Source organism: Muntiacus reevesi, chromosome 15 (assembly GCF_963930625.1).
Source record: "Muntiacus reevesi chromosome 15, mMunRee1.1, whole genome shotgun sequence".
Taxonomy (NCBI): Eukaryota; Metazoa; Chordata; class Mammalia; order Artiodactyla; family Cervidae; genus Muntiacus; species Muntiacus reevesi.
Window position 1 is genome coordinate 29,044,878 of NC_089263.1, and position 25,261 is coordinate 29,070,138.

A 25,261-nucleotide genomic window follows, 5' to 3' on the forward strand; every position below is an offset into this window, starting at 1 on the left:
CCATTCATATATTACCTCATGATTTTATCATCCACTTACAATCCTTGTATAGATCTACTGTTTCGTTAGATGCTTCACATTGGTGATTTTTCTAATTGTATCACTGCCCTTCTACTTTTATTAGCTGTAATTCTTCTTTTACAAGAAACTTTGTCTTCTTAACTATTTTGTTACTTGAAATCAGGAAAGATGGGATTAATGATTTATTTTCCCCTCTTTGTCAGTTTTCAGAGTATGCTCTGTAGCAAAAGAGTCATTATGAACTAAGGGCTATTTATATATTTGATATATTTTGATGTGTTACAGTCATTGCTCATTTTATTGCTCATATTGACTCATTAGTGTACCTGTTAGTTTTTGATAACTTCTTTGGTTTCTGACACCAAATGTTCCAGGCTCATTTTGTGCATGTCCTTTCCCAAATATGGAACCAATCATTTCTGCAAGGAACTCTTTTTTTTTTTTTTAATGGGAAATAGTATTTAGAAACAGCAGGTTGAGTTGCTAGCTTTTCATTACTATTGGATTGTCATCATTTTAGGCATTTTCATTGATCAGAGGTAAGCAGTACATGTTCTTTTTAAAGAAATAATCATGAATTTGTACTGATGATACAAATTTAAATGTAAGGTTTTTTCTTTTTTTTTTTAACTTAGCTACTCTGATTTTACACTTGTGTCATTACTCTTAAATCTTGGTTTCCAACCATAGTAACACTGGTAAAAAGAAAGTAACTTTTTACTTTCTTCTCATATATATGAGAATTTCAAAATTGCACATATCAATATTAATGACTGAATATAATTTGTTTTCTTTGTGGATCTTTTTGCCCTTAGTATATGTCCCACTAGGTAGATGGAACCAAAATATTGTGTGGAATATATACTGGGTTTTTTAGTTTATCTTTTCATTGTTCTTTCTGGAGAGGGGTATACTTTATTATATTTTAATATATAATATTTTAAATGATATATAATGCATTTAAAATTATATAATTTTTAATTTTGTATTTAATATTATATTCTTAAACTTGCTTTTTTATTCTTACTGTAAAGGTAAGGTATATATTATAAACATGGTTCTGCATTAATTTTCTCTTAATGATATAGTCTGGAGATCACTTCTTAGCATTTAGAGATTATCATTCCTTTAAACAGCTGCATAGTAATCTATTGTGTGGGTTACCATGACTTAGCATAATTCCTTAATTTCATACTGATTCAGTCTTTCCTTTCAGTCCTAAGGAAATACTTTCATGTGGCAAAATCTGGTGTGAGAATTTAATATGATAAAATATTTTTTAAATATTGAAATTTATTTCTCTATAGTATCCTTAAACTAGTAATCAAGAGTTAAATGACAATTTTCATAAAGTGAATTTTGCTCACCTAAGCACCCTGATTTATTTTTAAACCTTAACTATTTTTGATGAAGATTCTCTTAAATTTATTACAAACTATTTAGCCATTCTTTAACATAATTGGAATGTTTTCATTATTGTATTTATTGTAATTATCTGTGCTTTTCAGTTTTTCTGTGTCTTTCCAGAATTAAGTATTTGTCAATCTTATATGCCCAAGTTAGTGCAGCTCTTGTGTAAAGTTTTTCTTTAATGAACTAATTTTTCAGTTATTTTATTAAAGTATAGGTGAAGGCTTTATCTCTGCTTTTTCAGGGCCTCAGCTTACATACAGGAAAGTCAGATTTATAGAAAGCCTCACATTAACAAGAATGGTGTTTCACTTCCTGTTTACTGGACTAAAAAATTTTTTTGTATTGAAGTATAGTTGATTTCCAGTATTTTGTTGGTTTCAGGTATACACAGAGTGATTCAGTTATATGTATGTTTCAGATTATATTCCATTGTAGTTTATTATATGATACTGGATATAATTCCCTGTGCTCTATAGCAAATCCTTATTTCTTATTGACTAAAATTTTTTAAATTGAGAAACAATATATCTGTGTCTTTATCTGACATTTTGCTATTATAATTTTTAAAATATGTAGTTAAGATTATTCCTTTATTAATAGTAATATTTTCTCTTGAATCAGATGTTCTGCCTTACTCAATACGGGTCCTGTTGGAAGCTGCTGTGCGAAATTGTGATGGCTTTTTAATGAAAAAGGAAGATGTTATGAACATTTTAGACTGGAAAACCAAACAAAGCAATGTTGAAGTGCCCTTTTTCCCTGCCCGTGTTCTTCTTCAAGATTTTACGTGAGTAGTAGGATTATTTTTCATGATGAATTTTCAGAGTGTTTTCTTTCTAGAATCATACTCCCAGATGTCTCTTAATTGGGAAGATTAGTTTATAAATTTTAAAATTTCCCTTTTCTAAACTAAAGCAATTTGTCTTACTTGTGAAGTAAGTCAGACAGAGCAGGAGAAGTATCATGACATCCCTTATAAGTGGACTCTAAAAAGAAAGGATACAAATGAACTTAGAAGCAGACCCAACAGATTTAGAGAACAAACTTAAAGTTGCTAAGGGGAAGAGATAGTGAGTTTGGGATGGACATGTGCACACTGCCATATTTGAGATGCATAATCAATAAGGACCTACTGTATCGCACATGGAACTCTGCCCAGTGTTATGTGTAACCTGGATGAGGGAAATTTGGGGGAGAATGGATATATATATACACACACACACTTATATATATATATCCCTTCACTGTTCACTCCATTGCTAATCGGCTCTATTCCAATGCTAAATAAAAAGTTTTTTTAAAAAATTAGACGCTTGTTTTCCTGTAGCCTTTTATTTTAAAAACTACTTCTACCTAACTGCCTACTTGTCATCCCAATAGGCTGCTCAGACTTAATATATCCTAAATGTCATTGCCCAGCCCTCTCATTTACTCCTTTTCAAGTTTTTTTCTGTCATAGTGAATGATGCTGTTTAGAGCAAAAATCTAGAAGTTAACCTTGCTTTCTCTTTTTCCTTCATACATAATCTAGTCTTTCAGCAGGTTCTGTGAGCTCTGCCTTTGAAGTACATATCCTGAATCCAAATGCTTTTTACCATCTCCACCTCCGTTGTTCTGATTCTAACCCCATTCTCACTTACCTGGACTATGACTATAATAGTCTCTGAACAGGTATCCCCGTTTCTGCACTTGGAATGGATAGTTTTATCTTTTTGCAGTAGATGAAGTGACTTGGCTAAAAAATGTTGATAAAGGTCATATCATTCCTCCATTCTCCATCTGGCTTCCATCACACTTAGAATAAAGTCTGAGGTCTTTACCATAGCTTGAAAGACTTTGCCTAATTTAGGTGTCCAAGGATTATTTATTGGAAGACTTAACCATTAGCTGAGTTTTGAAGGAGGTGTAGGAGTTAGCTAGACAAATAAGAACATTTTCTTTACCCACTGGCCGAATCTGGTTAGTATGCTAATTCTCTGTGTATGCTGCTACTGTAGTATTTATGATACTCCTCTGTAATTGCTACTGTATCTTTCCTACAAATTCCTTGAGAACAGTTACTCTCCCTTATTTATTTAGCTTTGTACCATTGGTGTCTAGCACCTCAAAGTCATTTGGTAAATGCTTGTTATATAGTTGGCTGGAGATATGTATGCAGATACAGATCTATCTGTAGATTCCTATGTTTAGTGAATAACTTTGGAGACAAGGCACTGGGAGTGAAGGGGCTGGAGCTGGGGAAAAGGGGTCGGATATCTTAAAATTCAAGACAAGAAAAAGGACTCCACCAGCAGTTTCCTTGAAGTTCCCTTATGCCTCTAAGAATCATCTGTTGTATTATCTTTGGCACATTACCTTTTAGCACTCAAGTTCTCAGATAGTATTTAATATTCTCATTAAACTAGGCTACATATAACTTTGGATACATTATCAAACATGAATGCAAGCTAAAAGGATACTTTTTAAAAATGAATAAATGCATATTGGTTACTTGAGCATATATAAAAGAAGACTTAGAAGTTAATTGTTCTTTATTTTTTAGTGGAATACCGGCAATGGTGGATTTTGCTGCTATGAGGGAGGCAGTGAAAATTCTTGGAGGTGACCCTAAGAAAGTCCATCCTGCCTGTCCAACAGATCTCACGGTTGACCATTCCTTGCAAATTGACTTCAACAAATGGTACTTTAATACGGATATTTATAAAAACAGACATGCAAATTGACTGCCAGCCAGTCCACTAGGAGTATATGGTATACAGGAAAGGGAATAAAGATAATTTGTGCCAGAGTAAAGTTTGCAACATTTAGTACTGACTAACATACAAAAAGAAAAACTGGTGAAAATTGATGTATCGGTAAATTTATGTTTAACTAAGTCTGAGTTTAAAGTGATTTTCCTCTTTGTATATTTTGCTGCCATTTTTATAGAAATGTATAAGCCTGGAACCTGCTTTTCAGAGTGAGTATCTGAATAAAACCTTCATTTCCTTTTTGATTTTTAATTTCCCTTCCAGAGAGACTCTAAAGATATGAGCCATGGATGTCTTTAATTATATTAAATTGGTGATTGGAAATACTTAGCTTACTACAGTTGTATTTTCCTTCCACTGAAATAAATTTTTTTATATTAAAATGATCCTTTTGATCAAAGTCAAACTAGAGAAGACATGATTATGTTTTCATGCACCAGTTTATTTAGTTTCCCTGAAGTAATGGAATAAGACAATTTATTAAAACTTCTGCCAGGTTAAACTCTGGCTCTGAGCTTCTTTTAAGTTGTTAGATGGGGGAAAAGATCAGTTTCTCTACTTGCCAAAAGTTATTGTAGGAAAATGATTTTAATGGGCACTTAGAATTATTTTTTTAATCGTCATAAATTAACTCCCTTCCTTCTTCTTGTAATCTGAGATTTGCTTTTGAAACCTGATTTAAATGGTACTTTAACCTTTGAATAACATTCATTTGTTACTTCCAGATAGCATTGCTGGTGTGTGCTTTTTGAAGCGCTGAATTTCTTTCACTTTTAAATGGTTTTATTTTGTCTCTTTTTTTGGAATGATAGTGCAATACAGAATGCTCCAAATCCTGGAGGTGGTGACCTACAGAAAGCAGGAAAGCTCTCTCCGCTTAGAGTGCAGCCTAAGAAGCTTCCCTGCAGAGGCCAGGCTACCTGCCGAGGGTCGTGTGATTCTGGAGAACTAGGCCGAAACTCAGGAAAATTTTCTTCGCAGATTGAAAACACACCCATCCTATGTCCTTTTCATTTGCAACCAGTGCCTGAGTATGAGATGTTTTTTAAAATATTTGTTAGTGCCAAGTTATTTTTCAGTTTTCCTTCTCCTCCTAATTCCAGTTACATTGCCTTCATATTTATTGTGCTTCCTGTTGTACTGAAAGAAGCAAAGATAATTAAAATTGTAGTCTCCAAATACCGTAATCTTTCTGTTTCTTCAGAAGAAAACTTTAAGAATTTTCTAAAAATATATTTAATTTTATAACTAATGTAGGCAGAGAAATATCTTAAGCTGAGTTTTTTATTTTAGTGAATTTATACAATTCATTCCCATGCTCATTATTCATTCACATTTCTTTTGTAGAAATCCCTACTTATATTTTTAGCTTTATTTTCCTTCTAGGAGATTTCTTATTCTCTGTTTTAAGAATATTATCATTATCACATGTCACAGACTTAATGAGCTGTTTTAGATAAGCAGTTTCCTAAATCGTACCATGGAAAGTAGTAAACCAGCCAGCCTGGAAAAGAATCCTATCCTTAAGAGTTTGTTAAATTTCTTACTGTGTAATTTTTTCAAAGTAATAAAAGCTCTGTGATGTGTTTTCATATACTATAAAGTTTCCAAAGTCTTAAAGAGAGTTATGTTTGTCCCATTGTTATTATACTGTCAGATCTTTTAAAGGTTAGTTAAAAATAACTTAGACTTTTTCAAGTTTAAAAAATTTAGCAAATTTAATGTATAGGTTAAGGATATTATGAACACATATTTCATCATAAGTGCCAAATAGTAACATTTAAGTCACTTGTCCCTAAATTAGCTCTTTCAAGTTCTAGGTGGGTCCCTGTTTTGTGCTCAGTATTGTTATAAAACCTTGGGTTCTAAGTGACCTCAGGTGCTCTTCCTAAGAATTGAGTATAATCTGTGGGTCCTTTGCTATGTCAGTTCTATGTAAGTACTCTATTCCTCTTACCTAATTGTCCTGGTTTTTAGGGACTGTTGAACTTTTGAGATTGATGTCTCTTGTTTAGAAATTAATTTTCTGAAAAGGAAAATGTATAATTCAAAAAATCATTGATTTTTCTTGGTTATCTTTTGATAAATGGTATGAAGCCCTAAGGTGGTATGTTTTTATTTCTAAAAATCCAATCTGGTATAACATTTCTGTTTAATTTTGACTCTAAATTGCAAAATATTAAGACTGGATATTGTCTCTGGCTGTATGAAAATAGTAACTCTTTTCACGTGCTTTAATGCATCAGTGAAGTATTAATTATAGACAAAAAATGGCGGGGTAGAGAGTTCAGAGCATACATCTGGCACTTGAAATCACTGCTTAATTTGGAGTCAGGTTATGAGCTAATAAATGTTTGTATGGTACTTTGTAGCTTTCATGTACTATGGAAAGGTAAAATAATTGGAGTGGCTCTAGAAAGCTTTGTTCCCTGAGGTCCTAAGAAAAATCTCATTAAGATGTGCTGTGGCTTCAGATGATCACTCAGCAATAAATTATTAATCTTTGTTTTTAAAAAAGTTGACAATTAAACAACTATAATTATCTGGACCCTGGAGGACATGTATAATTTAGGTTATATTGATATTCTAGTCAACACTTAAATCACCAGCTGGCAGATGAAATAAACAACTTAAAGCTGTTAGAAATCATTTTTTTTTTTAATATCCATTAGATAAAAATAGCTTCCTAAAAATGGCAGTATGTTTACTGCTTGGCAGTGAATTGTTTTTATCTCTTAGTTTAGATAATTTATGTAAAATATAATCCATGTAAACTAAACTGCAACTTAAAGTCGAACCTTTCATTTGGGATGGGATGAATACAAGATTTTTTCCCAAAACTCTTTTTAAGCTTATAAAATGATATTGTTTGTCACTGCCGCATAGTGATAATCGACAATCATCTCCTAGTTAAAGTGGCATAAGCGTCAAGTGGGTGGAAACATATGTGCTTATTGTATATTCATTAAAGTAACTACTCTTGCACTAGAAAATCCAACAAAGCTTACCATGCTACTTTTAATATTTTAGTCAAACAGCGATGCATATGAAGTACAGTTTGGGACACTGGTGTGGACGTGGCTTAAATATTAAGTCCTTGCAATAGCTTTCTGATCTTATTTAAAGCAGAACTTCATTGTTGAAAATAATGATTCTGAAAAGTCTAGTAAATCACTATTCCTAGAATTTTAAAAATGTGTTTGTATGTAAGTACATAAAAATGAAGACTTAGACACAAAGACAGCTCTTTTCTATAATACATACCGTTAATGCCAGTTTTTTTTTTTCTGTTTAGACCTGAAACAGTATTAAAAAATCAAGAAGTAGAATTTGGCAGAAATCGAGAGAGGCTTCAATTTTTCAAGGTATAAATGATTTGGGGGAAATTTTTTAATAGAAGTTTATAAAATATTGAAAGGTACAATATCTTTAGACCAGAAATTTTTAAATATTATCAGTAGAACCCTTTTTTACTTTTTTCCTTCAAATAAAATCTTAATCAGAAACCCTAGTATATAATAAAATATTAAAACAGTGGCTCTAGTTCAGGTGAGCCTGCAGTCTTCTACTTGAGCCTTCCCCTTTTTCTCTCCCTGAGAATCCTTGGAACATAGTTGAAAGCTACTGTTTATCTGGACTGTTAGAACATTATTCTTTGACTTTGTTTGAATAATCTGCAAAATGAATACTTGTAGGTTTAGTATCTGCATATTTGCTTTTATGTATTGTAAACTTTGACCATAATGAAATTGGTAAAATATTTTCCATGTCAATATTTATATGTTAATTGTGAACTGAATTCAGATATATGCTAACAGTTGATTTCTTAAATTTGAATAAAATATAGTGGAGTTCAAGAGTTTTTAAGAATGTGGCTGTAATCCCTCCTGGAACCGGAATGGCTCATCAAGTAAACTTAGAGTATTTGTCGAGAGTGGTTTTTGAAGAGAAGGACCTCCTCTTCCCAGACAGTGTTGTTGGCACCGATTCTCATATAACCATGGTGAATGGTTTGGGGATTCTGGGGTGGGGTAAGTAAATGACTAAATACATTTAATTCTTTTGAGAGAGGATGTCAGGAACATTATAAAAGAACGTAAATAGCAGGGTCTTTATAGCCTATTTGAGGCTGTTTTTTCACCTATAACAGTTAACAACAAAAATTAAATCCAAGTGTTTGTGGACAGTGTGGCATAAGAGAGAATTTATGAAAAGAAATGTGCACTGTGACCAGCACAGCACTTCCATTTGTGGAGTGATTAGTGATGATGGTTGGTAAGATCCCCTGGAGAAAGGAATGGCAGCCCACTCCAGGATCCTTGCCTAGAGAATTCCATGCCAGAGGAGCCTCGTGGGCTACAGTCCAAGGGGCTGCAAAGAGCTGGACAGGACTGAGCGACAGACACTTCCACTTTTCCAATGATGATGATGTCTGTGAAGGCAGTGTGGTTACTCCTTTGTTGAAAGTCCTTCAAGTGGCTTTTCCTGGCCTTATTTATAAATCCAAATTTCTTCACGTCTTTTATAGGGTCCTTGGCAACATGGCGCCCCTAGCCATTTACCCAAACACATCTTAAAGGCTTGTTGATTTCCCTGAGTAGGCTGTGCTTTCACACCTCATGGCTTTGTGCTCTTTCAGAGCACACTCACTCTTTTACAGGTTTTTAAATTGTTGGCTTTTAGTGCCTTGAGGTTGATGGGGGCTGGGTTCTATTCATATCTGTATCTTGAGCATAGTACAGTACCTAGCATTGTAGATACTAAGTGTTTTCTGAATTTAAAATAATGGTAAAAGTAAAATTTTTTCAATCTTGTGAGTGAAGTCATTCTTTTGAGAGGACTTGAGTTTCATATCTACAATGCTAGCATTATAGCAATTCTGTGTAAGGTACTGTGTTAAGACAAACTTGTGAGACACTAGAGATTTAGATATTGAAAAGATAACTTATCTTTAAATGTGCCATACTCATATACCTGTGTTTATTACATTAGGGGTTGGAGGCATTGAAACAGAAGCAGTTATGCTTGGCCTGCCAGTTTCTCTTACTTTACCAGAGGTGGTTGGATGTGAATTAACTGGTTCATCGAATCCTTTTGTTACATCGATAGATGTTGTTCTTGGCATTACAAAGGTAAGCTAAAATTTTACTAGCTGTATAACTCAGTGGACCTGATTTTGTTTTGTAAGTAGAAGAGCTCCATGAGAGCAGGTATTTCAGTTTATCACCTCATTCTCAGCACTCTGGTGTTGTTATTAGCTTTGTCATCGTAGTTGTCATCTTAGTAATACTTTATACTGGTAAGTACAAAGCAGTTTGTTGTGTCATTGTCCACTTGAAGTGTTAACTCATTTATTCTTCGTTACAAGCCTATGAGATTGGTACTGTTACTATCCTCATTTTAATTGTGAGACACAGTAAGTTTTCGTGACTTAACCAGAGGGTCATAGGGTTGAATATTAAGTATAGAGCAAGAATTCTAATCCAGGCAGTCAGGTTCTTCAGTCCATACTCAACCATTATGCCTTATAGCCTCAGTAAATACTTGTCGCCTACCTGAATTTTAAAAAATCACACTTGGGAAATGTCTAATTGCATCTCCTTTAATATTTAGTTGAATCATTTGTCTTCTAGAAACTATTACTGTATTATCTAGTACTAAAAACTATGGGTAAAAGTGTAATAGTGTCAAATTTTTCTATTGACTGTTTTAACATTTTTATAAAGTCACTTTTCCATACACCTGAAACTAACACATTATAAATCGACTGTTTCAATATAAAAAGAAATTAAAATATTATATAGAAACTTTTTCTCTGAACTTTTAAAATGTTGGCTGCATGTGTTTAATACATGTAATCCAGGGTTTCCTAAAGACAATAATTTGTAACTCTCCACCCCAATTTCATTTTCACTAACTTTATTGTTATTATTAAGTCCCATTTCATTAAATGAGGGAAACTGGCAAATGTTCCAAATAGAATTCATATTTGGATCCCAGAGTCTCAGCATTTTTGGTTAGATTTCTGGGCTGAAGGCTTTTAGAATACTCCGCAGGGAAAGGAAACGGTATTGCCTCCTTCTCACCATTTAATATTGATCCTTCTTCCCTAATTAGAAAAAAAATTGACATCTTGCAGAAATGATTGATTCTCAGTGTATGGTAACAAAAGATCGAGAAGTTAAATTGAGAATTGAAGGATTATTCCTAAAGGAAAGGAATAGCCCATTATGTTTTTAGAAAAATCAATTCTTTTCGTTTGCATATCCTGAAAACTAATGCTGCTTTTTAGATTCCTCTGGCTATATTTTTTCTTAACAGTGTTATACATCTACTTTAGACATTTTTGCTTATTGATAATGAAAGTTAAGTCTATATGTGTGCATACCTTTTTGAGTGTTATGTCCCTTTTTTGAGATCCTGTTCTAGTCATATCTTTATAGAATTGATCATTGTTTTTCAAAATGTATATTGTGGTACCTCATTAACTTGGTGAAAGCAGCATTTGACTTGGTATTTCTAATCTGTGTTGCTCTTATCTTCAAAAATAAAACAGTGAAAATAAAAATCTTTCTTTTAGGGTTGAGTTTTTGCATTCATAAAAAAGTTAGGATTAAATGATCCTTAGCACTTCTAAAATGTTAGAACTTGATGTTATTCATAGATTGAATGTTGTTTCATCCTTAGTCATTGTCCTGGGCACACTCCCTATACCATTATGCAACCATTTTACAATTCAGAAAAGGTGGGTAGCTGTTTTGGTTGCTTAGTAATAAGAAAAATAATTTTAGAAGGAATTAAGTTTGAAGCCACATGTTAAATTCTATCAAAATGAAATTTACCTATAATTAATGATGCTGTATATATTTGGACCAGTATTTGGAATTTGAAGAATCTTTATAGCAGTATCTAATTTTTAAAATTTAAATACACAGTTTCATCAGTATATTAATATTTCACTAAATCTGAGATGCCTTCATTGGCTAGAAGAACTGTTGTTTTATGTGCTGCTAAGAAAAAAAAGAAGACTGCCAGTTAGCAGATACATAGTAGAGTCTATGGTATACCCTGATTTCAGAGACATTTTGAATTCTTAAGCGCCTTTTTTTAGTCCTACTAGTAACTTTGGACCATTCTTCTATTGACTGTTTGCCTTTAGCTGGAAAACCAGAGTGAGTTGATGTTTCATAAAAATAACGGAGGACCTCTTTCCTTAACTGTCACTAGTAATGGGTTAAAAATTAGATTTTATGGTTTTCAGAGAATCCATGCTAATTTTGTATGTGTTTCTATCTATCTCTTTGTATAGCATCTCAGGCAAGTAGGAGTGGCTGGAAAGTTTGTTGAGTTTTTTGGAAGTGGAGTTTCACAATTATCTATAGTAGATCGAACTACAATAGCAAACATGTGTCCAGAATATGGTGCTATCCTCAGCTTTTTCCCTGTTGACAATGTGACATTAAAACATTTAGAACATACAGGTAAGATGTAAGATCACTAGGAAATATTTTACAATAAATTACTACCTTGTACATGTTACTTAATGTTCATGATATAATCTTATTTTGAAATAGCAAGTTTGAAATAAACTGCACCAGATGTGCTTAAAGAGTGTTGTGTCCTCAAACTCTAAGTCCACTGTGAGTAGAGTCATTACAACAATTTAGAGAAATTACTCAGAATGCTGCTCTTTGCTTCACTTTTTCCACATAATAATGGATACCTCCACCCTGTTAGTGATCAGACGTTGCAGTTTAATGGAAGTCATGCTTTCCCATGTTCACCGTGCTGTCTTCTACATCCAGGAAGAGAGGAGTCACAAGACAAGATTATTTGAGAACCGGTGCTCTCTCTAAAGAATAAGCAGCACTTAATTTTGTGAAAAACAGCATAGGGTTACAGTTTCCAAATTCTTACTATAGCCTAATTGACTGGGAACTTTGACCACTCTTCTGTTGACCATTTAATATAGAAAATACGTACAAAACAAGAATGTGTTGGTTTTATAAGACTCCTGTTCTTTAAAAGTTAGTCTATTTATTTTTCAAGAGGTCATTACTAAACTGTTGATACTAATCTCTACTCGTAAGTATATTGGGGAGATATGTTCTAGTATTCAGTTTGGGGGTGGATTGAATCAAATGGCAAAATGGATGGCTGGTCATTTGAAACCTTGGAGGGAATGGTCCTCATAGAATGCAGCGTTTTCTCTAAACCGTTCTTTGGGTTGTAGAATGGTTCAAGAGAGAAATGCCTCATTCTTCACATTAATATGAGTTAATGTAGTAGTGACTATCCCTGAGTAATAAATTGTCCTAAAACTAGTGGCTTAAAACAGCAATAATCATTTATGCTGCATAGTTTCAGTGGGTTAGTAATTCAGACAAGGCACGGCCAGAATGGCTTGTGTCTGCTTCATGATGTCTGGAGCCTCAGCTGTAAGACTTAAAAAACCAGGGCCAGAAATCCTGAAAGCTTGTTCACTTGCATGTCTGGCAGTGAATGCTAGCTGTCAGCTGGGAACTTGGCTGGGACTGTCAGCCAGAACACCCCATGTGGTTTCTGCATGTAATCTGGGCTTTCTCACATGGTGGCTTTTCAAGGGTTAGTAACCTGAGAGAGGAGGGTTGGGAGGGAGGAAGAGGGTGCATTAGCCAGCTAGAAATCACATTGCCTGCATTTGGGGAATGAACATATTTTCTGCCTCTGTCACATTGTAAGAGAACATATATCTTGGGATATAAATTGTTGTGGCAATAATTGGAAAATATAATCTGCCACAGTTACTTTTCATCAGGCTTATGGATAACGACCAAAATATTTAATTAGAAACTTTTATTCTTAACATCTAATTTATTTTAATTTTTGGAAGATCTTGTTAAATCTCTCTGCTCTCTAAAACTATTCTTTCATTTACTATTTTCTTTCATTTTGACTGGTACACTAATGTTGTTTGTTGTTTAGGGAAAGTAATGAATTTCATCTTTCACGATGGATAGTAATTTATTATGTTCAATTTCATTACTGGATTTTCTCTTGCAAACAGTATTTTTGTGAGTTTATATAACTGGCTCAGTATTTTTTATCTTCTGTGATGAATAGCTCTTTTTTAAAAATATTTATTTTTTTGGCTTTGGGGGAACTTAGTTAGAGCATGCAGGATCTTGAGTTGCAGTGTGCAGGATCTAGTTCCCTGACCAGGGATCAAACCTGGGCCCCGTGCATTGGGAGCACAGAGTTTTAGCTACTGGACCACCAAAGTGATTGAGTAACTTTTAAAAGGGGCTTCTGATATGTATTTTATAAAGTAGAGTTTTCATGAAGAGTAAAATTTTTGCTATTGTTATTATAAATTTGTAATATTATCAATATTGTAATTATAATATTATCAATTTGTAAAGAAATCTTTTCTGAGTGCTTAATTATAAGTAACGTTTGTTTCTTAGTCATCATTGAAATTCAGCATCCTTATCCCCAAAGATTCAGAAATTCCTGACAGGATTTCTATTGTTTTAATCATCTTTTTAGGTTTTGACAAAGCCAAACTCGAGTCAATGGAAGCATACCTTAAAGCTGTGAAATTGTTTCGAAATGAGCAAGATAATTCAGGAGAACCTGAATATTCCCAGGTATCTACAAAATAACCCACCTAATAGTAGTTAAGACTGTAAATTCTAGAGCCTGTCCTCCTGGGTTTGAATCCCAGCTTTAAGACTTTACCAGCTATGCGACCCTGGGTAGTTTTTGTAGCTTGTTTGCCTCAGTTTCCTCATCTCTGAAATATGAAGATAGTATCTATCTCATAGGATTTTTAAGAGGTTAAATGCAAATTCATTATAACAGTTTTAAGAACATAGTAAGTACTCAATAAATGATAACTATTATTAACTGTCTAAGAAGATAGTTACATGGCCTTTAATGTTAAAGATATCTTTATAGTCTAAGCAAATGTTTCTCTGTTGGAAATTTCTATTGAGGTAGGTAGAATTTACTTGCAGGAAAGTTTTAATAAAATTCACTTTCTAAAAGTATGTCAGGGATCTAAATCAGCTTGGTGTTATAATTGGTATGGTTAACTATTAAGCTCTTTTTTGTTGGGAAATCCATTGTCTCATTTAGCTTTTTTTTTCTTAATAAATAAATTTATAATAAATAATAAATAATAAATAATAAATAAATTTTTCTATCCAGCATTCAATATACCTATAAATATATATAGGTATATTGAATGCTGGATAGACCCCATCGGAATTGAATTTGTGGGACAGTTGGGTAAATCTTTGAACTTCTTTGATTATTTTCTGGTCCCTTTCTGCCCTGTTTATTGACTCTAGTGCTTTGTCCACATTTTTTTTAAAGAGACATAATTAAAGGAAAATTTTTGGTGGTATAGTGAAATGGGATAAATTTGCCTATTAAAAAACTTGAGCATATGATAAGAAATAGAATTAAAATTCATCAGGATGTTCATTTCAAGAGAAATTCACATACTAAAAACACAGATTAGGATCACCTGGGTCCGTGAAACAAAGGTGTAAAAAAAGCAGATGTTTCAGTTGTGATGAACCAGAATAAACAGGGCTATTAAATAATGATGAAAGCCATAGTGAAGAGAAACTTAATTCGAATTTATTATACCAAATGAAATGTAAGTTGGAAAATGGTAGAAATACTGGAAGATATTTAACAGAAACCTAGCTTGGAGGTGGGATTTTTATAAAATATGACTCTTTTTTTTTTTTTTTCTTTTTTTTTTTAAACCAAGGAATAAAAACATGGTCTGCAGGCGCCTGGCTAGCTAGACACACTAGAACCAGGATTAGCAAATCCCTTTTTCTACTATCCCCCCAGTACCCTCTGTAGACCAGACTTAACATCATGCAAGCTGAGAACAGAAAAATGTTTTTCAAGGCTACCCATGTTATCACAGAGTAGGCAAAGGATGAATTTGGGGATCAGAAACAATAAAGTGACAGCTGGTGCAAGCATCTATTTTATCATAAGGCATCTGTGAAGACAGTGTTATCTTTGTGGGGGGAAAAACATTTGAGAAACAAAAGTTTTTATGTAGACCATACAGTTGGTGTTGCAGTAGTTTGCATACTGGTCTACTAGTCTTTTAGCAAATGTTTATATATTTCATAAATTAGGTTTTAATGTATTTATTTCTTGGGAGTGTATGTCATCATTAAAACATTACATTAAAACAAATATGAATATACTTGTTCTGCTTCAGAAAGCAGTACTCAAGTTGGAATCTGTACTAATGAATTCTAATTCCTTTTCTCCTTCTCTCTCATTTCCTAGGTGATCCAGATTAATCTGAATTCAATAGTTCCATCTGTCAGTGGTCCAAAGAGACCTCAGGATAGAGTTGCTTTGACAGATATGAAAAGTGATTTCCAAGCTTGCTTAAATGAAAAGGTAGATTACCTTATTTGTCAGTACACTTTGTGCTAAGTATTCAGGAATTAGCAGGATGATCTATGAACTCAATCTACTGCTATATTTTTATATATTATGGCACACACTAGCAGCTCACTCTTCCTCTGTCCAAAATGTAAGTCAGACATCTCATGAGGTTGTTCCCAGATTTCACTTTAGGACCAGAGGTTGATTGGGTATATTTAAATAAAAATTTCAATTAATTAAAAACTGAGTTTCTTAGTCACTATAGCCTTATGTTAAGTTGAATAGCTTCATGTAGCTATGGCTCTTGTATTGGACATTCAAATAACAATTGAATATTTATATCATCACAGAAAGTTCCATCGGGCAGCAGTGCTCTAGACTTTTTGTGATTTCCCAGACTAGGAAAAAACTACTATTTTGTTGTAATGACTGTCTTAAGTCTGATAAAATAACTGAATACCAGGTGACCTCTGACTTTTGGGGTTTGTACTTTCTGTCTTAAGAATCACGGCTTTAATCTTGTCACTTTCTCTATTCTGAGAACTAATAGTTGGCTTTATTTTCAGAGCCTCTTGTAATTTCTTGATTTTCTTCCCTTTTTTTGTGGAAAATACTCAACTTTACAGGAATAAAATAGTGTAATGAATTTCCATGTACCTCCCTTAAACAATTACCATCTTGCCTCATCTGTTCTACACACCTGTAGACATAAGGATCTTTTAAAGCAAATCTTCAAGGACATTGTCAACAAAGAAAAAATGTTTACCATCTTTTGAGAATTCCTGTTAATTAGGAATGAATAAAGAACAGCAAAGCCAAATAAAATCTGGGTCCTGAGTAGTTGGCTGGACTCACTCAGTAGATAAAAGCTTAGGAATACCAGACTCCTGTCACGATTATTCAAATTAATGTTTCAACTGGATTATAACTACTGAAAGTCATGGACCTTCAGCATCACTCCCAAATAGTCAAAACTTATCAGATGTCAAGAATCTTCTACCCCTCTTTTTTTCCTATACATATCAAGAATATTTAGTTTATATTTATGTGCAAATTTGTGTAGGTTGGATTTAAAGGCTTCCAAATTGCAGCTGAAAAGCAAAATGATATCGTCTCTATTCATTATGAAGGAAGTGAATATAAGCTGTCTCATGGATCTGTGGTCATTGCTGCCGTTATCAGTTGTACCAATAATTGCAATCCATCTGTCATGCTTGCTGCAGGTAGGTTGTGGTTTATATCCATACAGTTTTCTGTTACGTTCACATTCTGTTTTGTAGATTATGCATAAGTATAGGTGTCTTCATTTTGTTTTCTTGAAGATGCTTTTCTTTTTTTTATGATTTTTATCTATTTTTTTTGGCTGTGCTGGGTCTTCACTGCTGCATGTAGACTTTCTCTAGTTGCAGTGAGCAGGGGCTACTCTAGTTTCAGTGCTCAGGCTTCTCATTGCAGTGGCTTCTCTTGTGGAGCATGGTCTCTGGCGCGCAGGCTGAGTGGTTGTGGTGCACAGGCTCAGTTGCCCTGCAGCTTGTGGTATCTTCCAGGACCCGGGATCAGCCCCATGTCTTCTGCATTGGCAGCTGGATTCTTAACCACTGGACCACCAGGGAAGTCCTCTGTGTTTGATTTTGAGAGCCTTTCTGAGGTTTGAATTAGGTCTAAAGGAGCCTAAGACTGATTTATCTTATTAATTTTACTTTTATTACAAAGACGGTAAATTTTCAACATTGTAACTTATGTATCTGAGTTTTAGGTTGTATCTGCTTTTTCTATCAAATCTCTTGATAATCTACTAGACATTTACCATAGCAGTGTGCTAGATTCCACTGAGATATAAAGGAAGTAAATGATTATTGTCAAGAAATATAAAATCAACTATGTGCATAGAACAGTTCACTAATTTTATAAAATCAAGTATAATAAATGTTAAATTGCCATTTCTTCATTATGATTATAGCATTTAAAATGGTTCATTTAATGGTATATATTATATGTGTACATGATATTATTATATATCCTTCCATTTGTGTGCATGATGCCTTGATATCCAACTGTATCTTAACAATTTATAGCATAAAGGCACTAGTATATCTACCACAGCTTTTGTTTAAATGAAATCAGTAGAATAAATGGACAGGATAATAACAGTAATTTTATGAATTTCAGACTTTCACCCTAACCTATATTGGAGGTTACCTGTAAAATGAACCCTTTCTTACTTCCTACTTTAATATGAGGGAAAGAGGGAGAGAAACTTTGCCATAGTAAATTTTTGTTTATTTGCTGTTGCAGGTCTTTTGGCTAAAAAAGCTGTTGAAGCTGGTCTACAGGTTAAACCTTATATAAGAACAAGTTTATCTCCAGGCAGTGGAATGGTTACACATTACCTCAGTTCAAGTGGAGTATTACCATATCTTAGTAAGCTTGGGTAAGTGATGGTTACCATCTTTTTAATATTAGTATTCAGCAGTGATTGAAGCTACTTGTTAGGGCCTTTTATGTGCAAAACGGAGATAGGAAAAAACACTTAGGGTTCTATTTGTTCCCTTGCCATTGCCCGAAAATCCTTGAGGCCATATCACTCAGCAGTCATTTACTGAGCGTATTTAGTCAACAAGGCAGTGTGTTGGCTACCAAGTAGATGTGATCTCTAGTTTAAGAAACACTAGACAGACAAGTAAAGCCAGGTAACAATGGTGACAAGTAACAGTGACAGACAGGAAAAGGGATGGTAACAGTACTGCATAATTTCTATGATTGATGTAGATCAGTTTTCAGAACTGAGTGAAATCTTATAGGGTGCATTATTAATGAGTAAATTGTCTTAATTGTGGTTTTGTGAGATTATTTGATCCATTAAGCATAGGTTAAGTTGTCCCTGAACGTTGGAGAAAATAACTTCTCTTATATTTCTTAAGCACTTCAAAAAAATAATTGATGCTAGCAGTGTTTTCACTGTGTATCATGGAACATATTGTCTTACATAAATCAATTCCTTTGCAAAACTGATAGGTTTTAGGTTTTTTTTCTTTGTTTAGAAGAGTCAGTTCAGTTCAGTTCAGTTGCTCAGTCGTGTCCGACTCTGCGACCCCATGAATCGCAGCACGCCAGGCCTCCCTGTCCATCACCAACTTCCGGAGTTTACTCAAACTCATGTCCATCGAGTCGGTGATGCCATCCAGCCATCTCATCCTCTGTCATTCCCTTCTCCTCCTGCCCCCAATCCCTCCCAGCATCAGGGTCTTTTCCAATGAGTCAACTCTTCACATGAGGTGGCCAAAGTATTGGAGTTTCAACTTCAGCATCAGTCCTTCCAATGAACGCCCAGGACTGATCTCCTATAGGATGGACTGGTTGGATCTCCTTGCAGTCCAAGGGACTCTCAAGAGTCTTCTCCAACACCACAGTTCAAAAGCATCAATTTTTCAGCACTCAAATAGCTGGAAGTAATTTTGAGGATTATACCTACAGTTTTTCAGCTACTGGTGCAAACGTAATTGCAGTTTTTGCATTGTTGAAATTTGCCATTCAATATTGGAATACATCCTTAAATAAATATGGTTATATTATACATCATTTAATGCTCATTTCTTGCTTCATTTTTTTTTCTAATGGCTTATTACTTGCTGTTTATGTTTATTTTGGACTGTGGAAATGATGCTAGACAAAAAACAAATTCAAACGATTTTCTTACTCAAAATGGATTATAGAGCAGTGGAGACAACTTGCAATATCAGCAGTGCATTTGGCCCAGTAAGTGCTAATGAACATGCAGTGCAGTTATGGTTCAAGTTGTGTGAAGGAGACGAGAGCCTTGAAGATGAGGAATGTAGTGGCTGGCCATCGGAAGTTGGCAGTGACCAACTGAGTGCAGGTCATCGGAGCTGATCCTCTTACAGCTGCACGAGAAGTTGCCAAAAAAATCAACGTCAGCCATTCTACAGTCATTCAGCATTTTAAGCAAATTGGAAAGGTGAAAAAGCTAGGCCAAGTGGGTACCTCATGAGCTGACTGCAAATCAAAAAAATTCATCTTCTCTTATTCTACACCACAGCAAGCCATTTCTCGATCGGATTATGACATGTGACAAAAAGTGGATTTTATACAATAGCCAGTGACGCCCAGCTCAGTGGTTGGACCAAGAAGAAGCTCCAAAGCACTTCCCAAAGCCAGACTTGCACCGAAAAAAAAGATCATGGTCACTAGCGGTTTGCTGCCCATCTGATCCACTACTCTTTGCTGTATCTTGGTGAAACCATTACATCAGAGAAGTATGCTCAGCAAACCAATAAGATATGATGAAAACTGCAACGCCTGCAGCTGGCATTGGTCAACATAAAGGGCCCAGTTCTCCACAACAACATCCTGCCACATGCTTCAAAAGTTGAGCCAATAGGGCTATGAAGTTTTACCTCACCAGCCATATTCACCTGACTTCTCGCAAACTGACTGCCACTACCTCAAGCATCTTGACAACTTTTAACAGGGAAAATGTTTCCACAACCGTCAGGATGCAGAAAATGCTTTCCAAGAGTTCATCAAATCCTGAAACATGGATTTTTACACTGCAGGAATGAACCAACTTATTTCTCATAGGCAAAAATGTGTTGGTATAATTGTTCCTATTTTGATTTTAATAAAGATGTGTTTAAGCCTCGTTGTAATGATTTAAAATGCAAAGTCTGAAACCTCAGTTACTTTTGCACCAGCCTAATATCATCTTGGTATTTTTGTCAGGTACTTTTCCTTGGGTTTAGTTGGTTGGGATTAAAAGATTGCTCCTATCAGAGTACCCAATTACAGTGCCTCTTTGGGTCCCTTGGTCAAATTTTTGCACCCTGGTTCTCTTGATATTTGACAGTTAAACCTCTTTGTAGGGAAGTATAATATCCATTTTTTGAATGGTCACATTATATTCCTAGCAGGTAATATTTGAAGAATTTTCTTGTGTAGTGTGATAAGTTCTATGTCAGATTTAGTTAACCAAGTCTAACTAGGGTGAGTCCTAAATATCAGGGCTCTTCAGAAGTTTGCATTCAGTACAGATAGCATGACTGAGAGTCTGATTTGATTATTCAGGAGGTGTGAAATGAACATGTTGATGAAGGTTCATGTGTTGTTAATATTCTCTTCAACAATCTTATTACAGTGATGGAAATGAAAGATAAGACTGATTCTTTCTTTACCAGAAAATGTTGTGATTTTTCTACCCAATCACATTTTATTTTTTGAAATGCAGATTTGAAATCATTGGCTATGGATGTTCAACATGTGTGGGAAATACAGCACCCTTATCAGAAGCAGTTTTAAATGCAGTAAAACAGGTAAACTGTGTGGATCACTAGGATATCCAAATGGTTTTCCTTAACTATATTTCACTATTAAATTATCACATATACATATTGATGTATTTATATTTCTATAGTCCTTGCATCACTTGAGAAAAGTAACCTATCAATCATAAAATGATTCTTTGAAATCATTTTTAGATCCTTGAAATAATTCCTTCTAGTTTATTTACAGGCTTGATAGTTCTGTGCCTAATAATTAGAAATATACTTTTGGTTATCTTGTCCTTAGAAGTATAATATTTTGCGATTGCTTATATATGAGTATCCAGATTTGTACCATCTCTTGAATATTTGTGGTTTTTGTTTCCTTTTTTTTAGGGTGATTTGGTTACTTGTGGGGTTTTATCTGGAAATAAAAATTTTGAAGGTCGTCTTTGTGATTGTGTTCGTGCCAATTATCTTGCCTCTCCACCCTTAGTGGTAGCTTATGCCATAGCAGGCACAGTGAATATAGACTTCCAGACAGAACCTTTAGGTATGTTTTCCTTTATATGTATCCATATATACCCTGCACATACTTTTTTCCCCAAAAGTTATATTTTTGAAGTGTTTCCAAGACCATTCATTCTTTGAACTATTTCAAGAAATCTTATCACAGTGCATGCCTTATTAATTTTTGATTCATATGAAGAATATAAAATATACAAGTAATCAGTTTTTTCAGCTACTTATACCTGAAGCACTCTGTTGAATAATATGCTTGGTTTCTATATGTCTGAAAAGATGTGAACATTTTGATGTAATTACTTTTTATACTGAATTTCACGTTAAAAATTAATAACCAGGTACTGACCCTACTGGCAAGAACATTTACCTGCATGATATTTGGCCTAGTCGAGAAGAAGTTCATCAGATAGAGGAAGAACATGTTGTATTATCCATGTTTAAAGCATTAAAAGAGAAGATAGAGGTAAGACTCATTTGTTTCTTAAATAGTTTAGTGAAGTGGCAGTGTGTGTTTACTTTATGCATCTTTCTGAATAGGATCAAAATTAAAATTACATTATTTTGAATATACCATTTTTAATGAGTGATGGTCATTTTATATCTGAAATCTCTAATATCTAAGAGACTTCAGAGTATCAGAATTGATTTTATTTACTTACTAGAAATATATAGCAAGCATTTATATTTGGCATCCTGAACATGGACACACTTCATAGAAATTGTTTATTGTTCCCATTCACATGATTCAAAATTCAGAAGAAATAAGAGCAGGCAATGAAATCTCCCTCCCACCCGTTCCTTAGCCATCTACTTTACCTCCTCAAAGGCAGCAAGTTTATGTCAGTTTCTTAAGCGTTGTTTTAGAGATGTTTTGTGCATCTGCAAGCAAATAAATGTGTTCATACTTTTTTTTTTTTTCATACTTTTTAAAAAGAACTTAGAATATAAATATGAAAGCAAAAATGATATTTAGTCAGTTAACAAATATTTATTGAGCCCCTACTATGTGCCAGGCACTCTTCTAGCTGTTTGGAATACATCAGTGAAGGAAACACAGAGTTCTGAAGGGGAGACGCAGATAGTAATCTGTAGACAGAATAATTAGGTAAATTATACAGTATGTTAAAAAGTAATCAGTGCTGTAGAAAATTAAAGAACAGAGTGAAGAGAACCAATTGTGTAAAATTCAGGAGTAGATTGCAGTTTTATATGAGATAGTTGAAAACATGGCATTGGAGCAGAGTTTTTAAGAGGTAAACAAGGTAGTCATATATCTAAACAAAGAAGCGGACTGAGTAGGTAGAGAGAGGGACTGGTGTAAAAGGCAAAAGGCCTCAGGGAGGGACCCCTAGTGAAGGCAGTGTGTGTGACTAGAATATAGGAAATAGGAAAGATGGAGATAGGAAATGATGTCCAGATTACATAGGGAATTGTAGGCCATTATTAAAAGTTAGTCTTTTACTCTGTTAGAAGAGAGATGGGGAGTCATTGGGAATTGTGGAACAGGTGTGTCATAATCAAAAAAGGTTGCTCTGTCTTGAAATTGAAGATACCTTGGGGCAAGAGGGTTGGGTGATGAGAAGAATAGAGTCAGGAGAACCTATTGTATGTAGTAGTCCAAAATAAAAAATGGTAATAGCATGGAACATTTGGGGTACCAAATGGAGGTGGTGATTGGTAAAGTTTTGAATATACTTTGAAGACAGGACTAATAATACAGTGGTATAAGACAAATATTTTGAAAAAAGCAAGTTTTTCTCCATGATAATATTCTTAAAGATTGAAAGTATACCCCCAAAACACACTTAATCTCTTTAGCAACATGTTTAGATCTTGGCTTTTATGGAGTTCTTGTGAAGTTTTTTGCATTCACTTTGTATTGAAATTTATTTCTTTGGGTATTCCTGAAAATCTGGTTTGCTGGCATTTGATGAGCAGATTTTATTCTTTCTGTCCAAAGATGTCATAATTTTGTAGAATGCACCATCTTGGCTTTCTTTCCAAATGGATGAGGCCTGTTTTCTTTTTTTTTGTTCTAGCTTAAGTACTGTTTCAATTTTCTTGATCGTTTTCATAGCCCTCTTTTTCTGACTCCATTTTATCTTTCTTTTGGTTTATCAATGAAAACCATATTCACAGATGGGAAATAAGCGGTGGAATTCTTTAGAAGCACCAGATTCAGTTTTGTTTCCATGGGATTTAAAATCTACTTATATCAGATGTCCTTCATTTTTTGATAAGCTTGTAAGTACTGCTTTATTATTTAATCTTTAAAAAATTGTTATGAAGTTGAAAAAAACCTCATGAAGAGCTAAACGCCTTCAACATTTTTTTTACCTTTTAGACCAAAGAGCCGGTTGCACTCCAGCCCATCGAAAATGCCCATGTCTTACTATACCTGGGAGACTCTGTCACGACAGATCATATATCGCCTGCTGGAAGCATCGCTAGGAGTAGTGCGGCTGCTAAGTACTTGACAAACAGAGGGTATGTGTGTAGGGTTACAGGCTGTTTGTGTTTTATCTTTCTTATTAATTAAGAGACACTTACTGGTCATGTTCCTTTATCCAGAGTTTATAAATTATATGCTATCATGGGTGTCTGATTGTCAGTGTATTTGACCTAAGCAATAACTGGGATACCTGTTGTACTTGCTTTTGCTTGTAACTTTAGAATTTGAAATTCCTATCTTAAGTTGAGCCCTTGTCCTCAAGTAAACAAATGATTGGAAACAAGATTTTTCTTTTTCAGTGCTACTTTGTTGAAAAGTCTAATTGGTTTCACCTACCAAATAAAGCCTGATGACTCCAACCATCTTCCATTGTTGGACTGCACAGTTTAAATGTGTATTTGGGGCTCTAAGATATACATGCATAGGCTAGGCTTGATCTTCTTGAACTGAAAAATTTCACAAGAATAATAAATGTGAATGTAAAAATCATTTACATAGGATATATAAATCCAAAACTAGAAAGATTTTGTTTCATTGCTACATGGTTAATAACATAAGAGTTGTTCCCTCTTCAAAGAATTGTTTTGACACCAGAGATAAAATTTTGCTAAAGGTAGAGCTTGTGGTACCACTGCCTGATTAGCTTTTTGATGCTTGAGCTATGCATATGACAGTTTTCATTGAAAATATCTTATAAAAATCAGTGCTACATTTGACAGCTTGGTTTGACATGTAATACTGCATAGTTCTTATTATAATTTCATTAGTCCTGTTGTGAAATCTGTGTTTGAATTTCTAGTTAATTGTAGTTTGGTGTGAATTAAAACACGTTTTGGTAGAAATTGCTAATAGCAACTCTGGTGTGATTTAGTGAAAACAAATCAGATTGTTTTACATACAGTTTTGTTTATATGGTGAGAAATAAAAGTTTTCTTTCACCCAAAAATATTTTTTAGTAGGTTGTAATTTCCATCTTAGTCATAATTGTGATACAGATTCCATCTCCCCCCACCCCCCAAAAAAAGTCACTACTCTCAAATACAAAATTTTTACATTTTTTTAAATTTCTGATACAGATTTCTTAGCATAGTTAATACAGTAGTCATCAGTTTGAATTTTTGTTTTTAAAGACACTCAAATAGCATTGAAACAAGTATACTATCAAGTGTGAAACAGATCGCCAGCCCAGGTTGGATACATGAGACAAGTGCTCAGGGCTGGTGCACTGGGAAGACCCAGAGGGATGGGATGGGGAGGGAGGCAGGAGGGGGGATCAGAATGGGGAACACATGTAAATCCATGGCTGATTCATGTCAATGTATGCCAAAAACCACTACAATATTGTAAAGTAATTAGCCTCCAACTAATAAAAATAAATGAAAAAAAAAAAAATAAAGACACTCAAACCATCA

The 25,261-nt window shown here is 34.2% G+C and overlaps 1 protein-coding gene across 1 annotated transcript in view; it reads left to right on the top strand.

Annotated features, from left to right (window-relative positions):
- The window catches only part of IREB2 (iron responsive element binding protein 2), a 49,073-nt gene that overhangs the window by 15,147 nt on the left and 8,665 nt on the right, over positions 1-25,261 (top strand). Inside the window, exons 3-18 of the mRNA XM_065905966.1 lie at positions 2,056-2,221; positions 3,977-4,114; positions 4,997-5,215; positions 7,480-7,549; positions 8,032-8,215; positions 9,177-9,316; positions 11,494-11,665; positions 13,713-13,813; positions 15,492-15,608; positions 16,660-16,819; positions 17,892-18,027; positions 20,839-20,923; positions 21,269-21,425; positions 21,736-21,860; positions 23,537-23,641; positions 23,742-23,884. Of these exons, the coding sequence (XP_065762038.1) occupies positions 2,056-2,221; positions 3,977-4,114; positions 4,997-5,215; positions 7,480-7,549; positions 8,032-8,215; positions 9,177-9,316; positions 11,494-11,665; positions 13,713-13,813; positions 15,492-15,608; positions 16,660-16,819; positions 17,892-18,027; positions 20,839-20,923; positions 21,269-21,425; positions 21,736-21,860; positions 23,537-23,641; positions 23,742-23,884 (2,218 nt within the window). The remainder of the gene's footprint in view (positions 1-2,055; positions 2,222-3,976; positions 4,115-4,996; positions 5,216-7,479; positions 7,550-8,031; positions 8,216-9,176; positions 9,317-11,493; positions 11,666-13,712; positions 13,814-15,491; positions 15,609-16,659; positions 16,820-17,891; positions 18,028-20,838; positions 20,924-21,268; positions 21,426-21,735; positions 21,861-23,536; positions 23,642-23,741; positions 23,885-25,261) is intronic.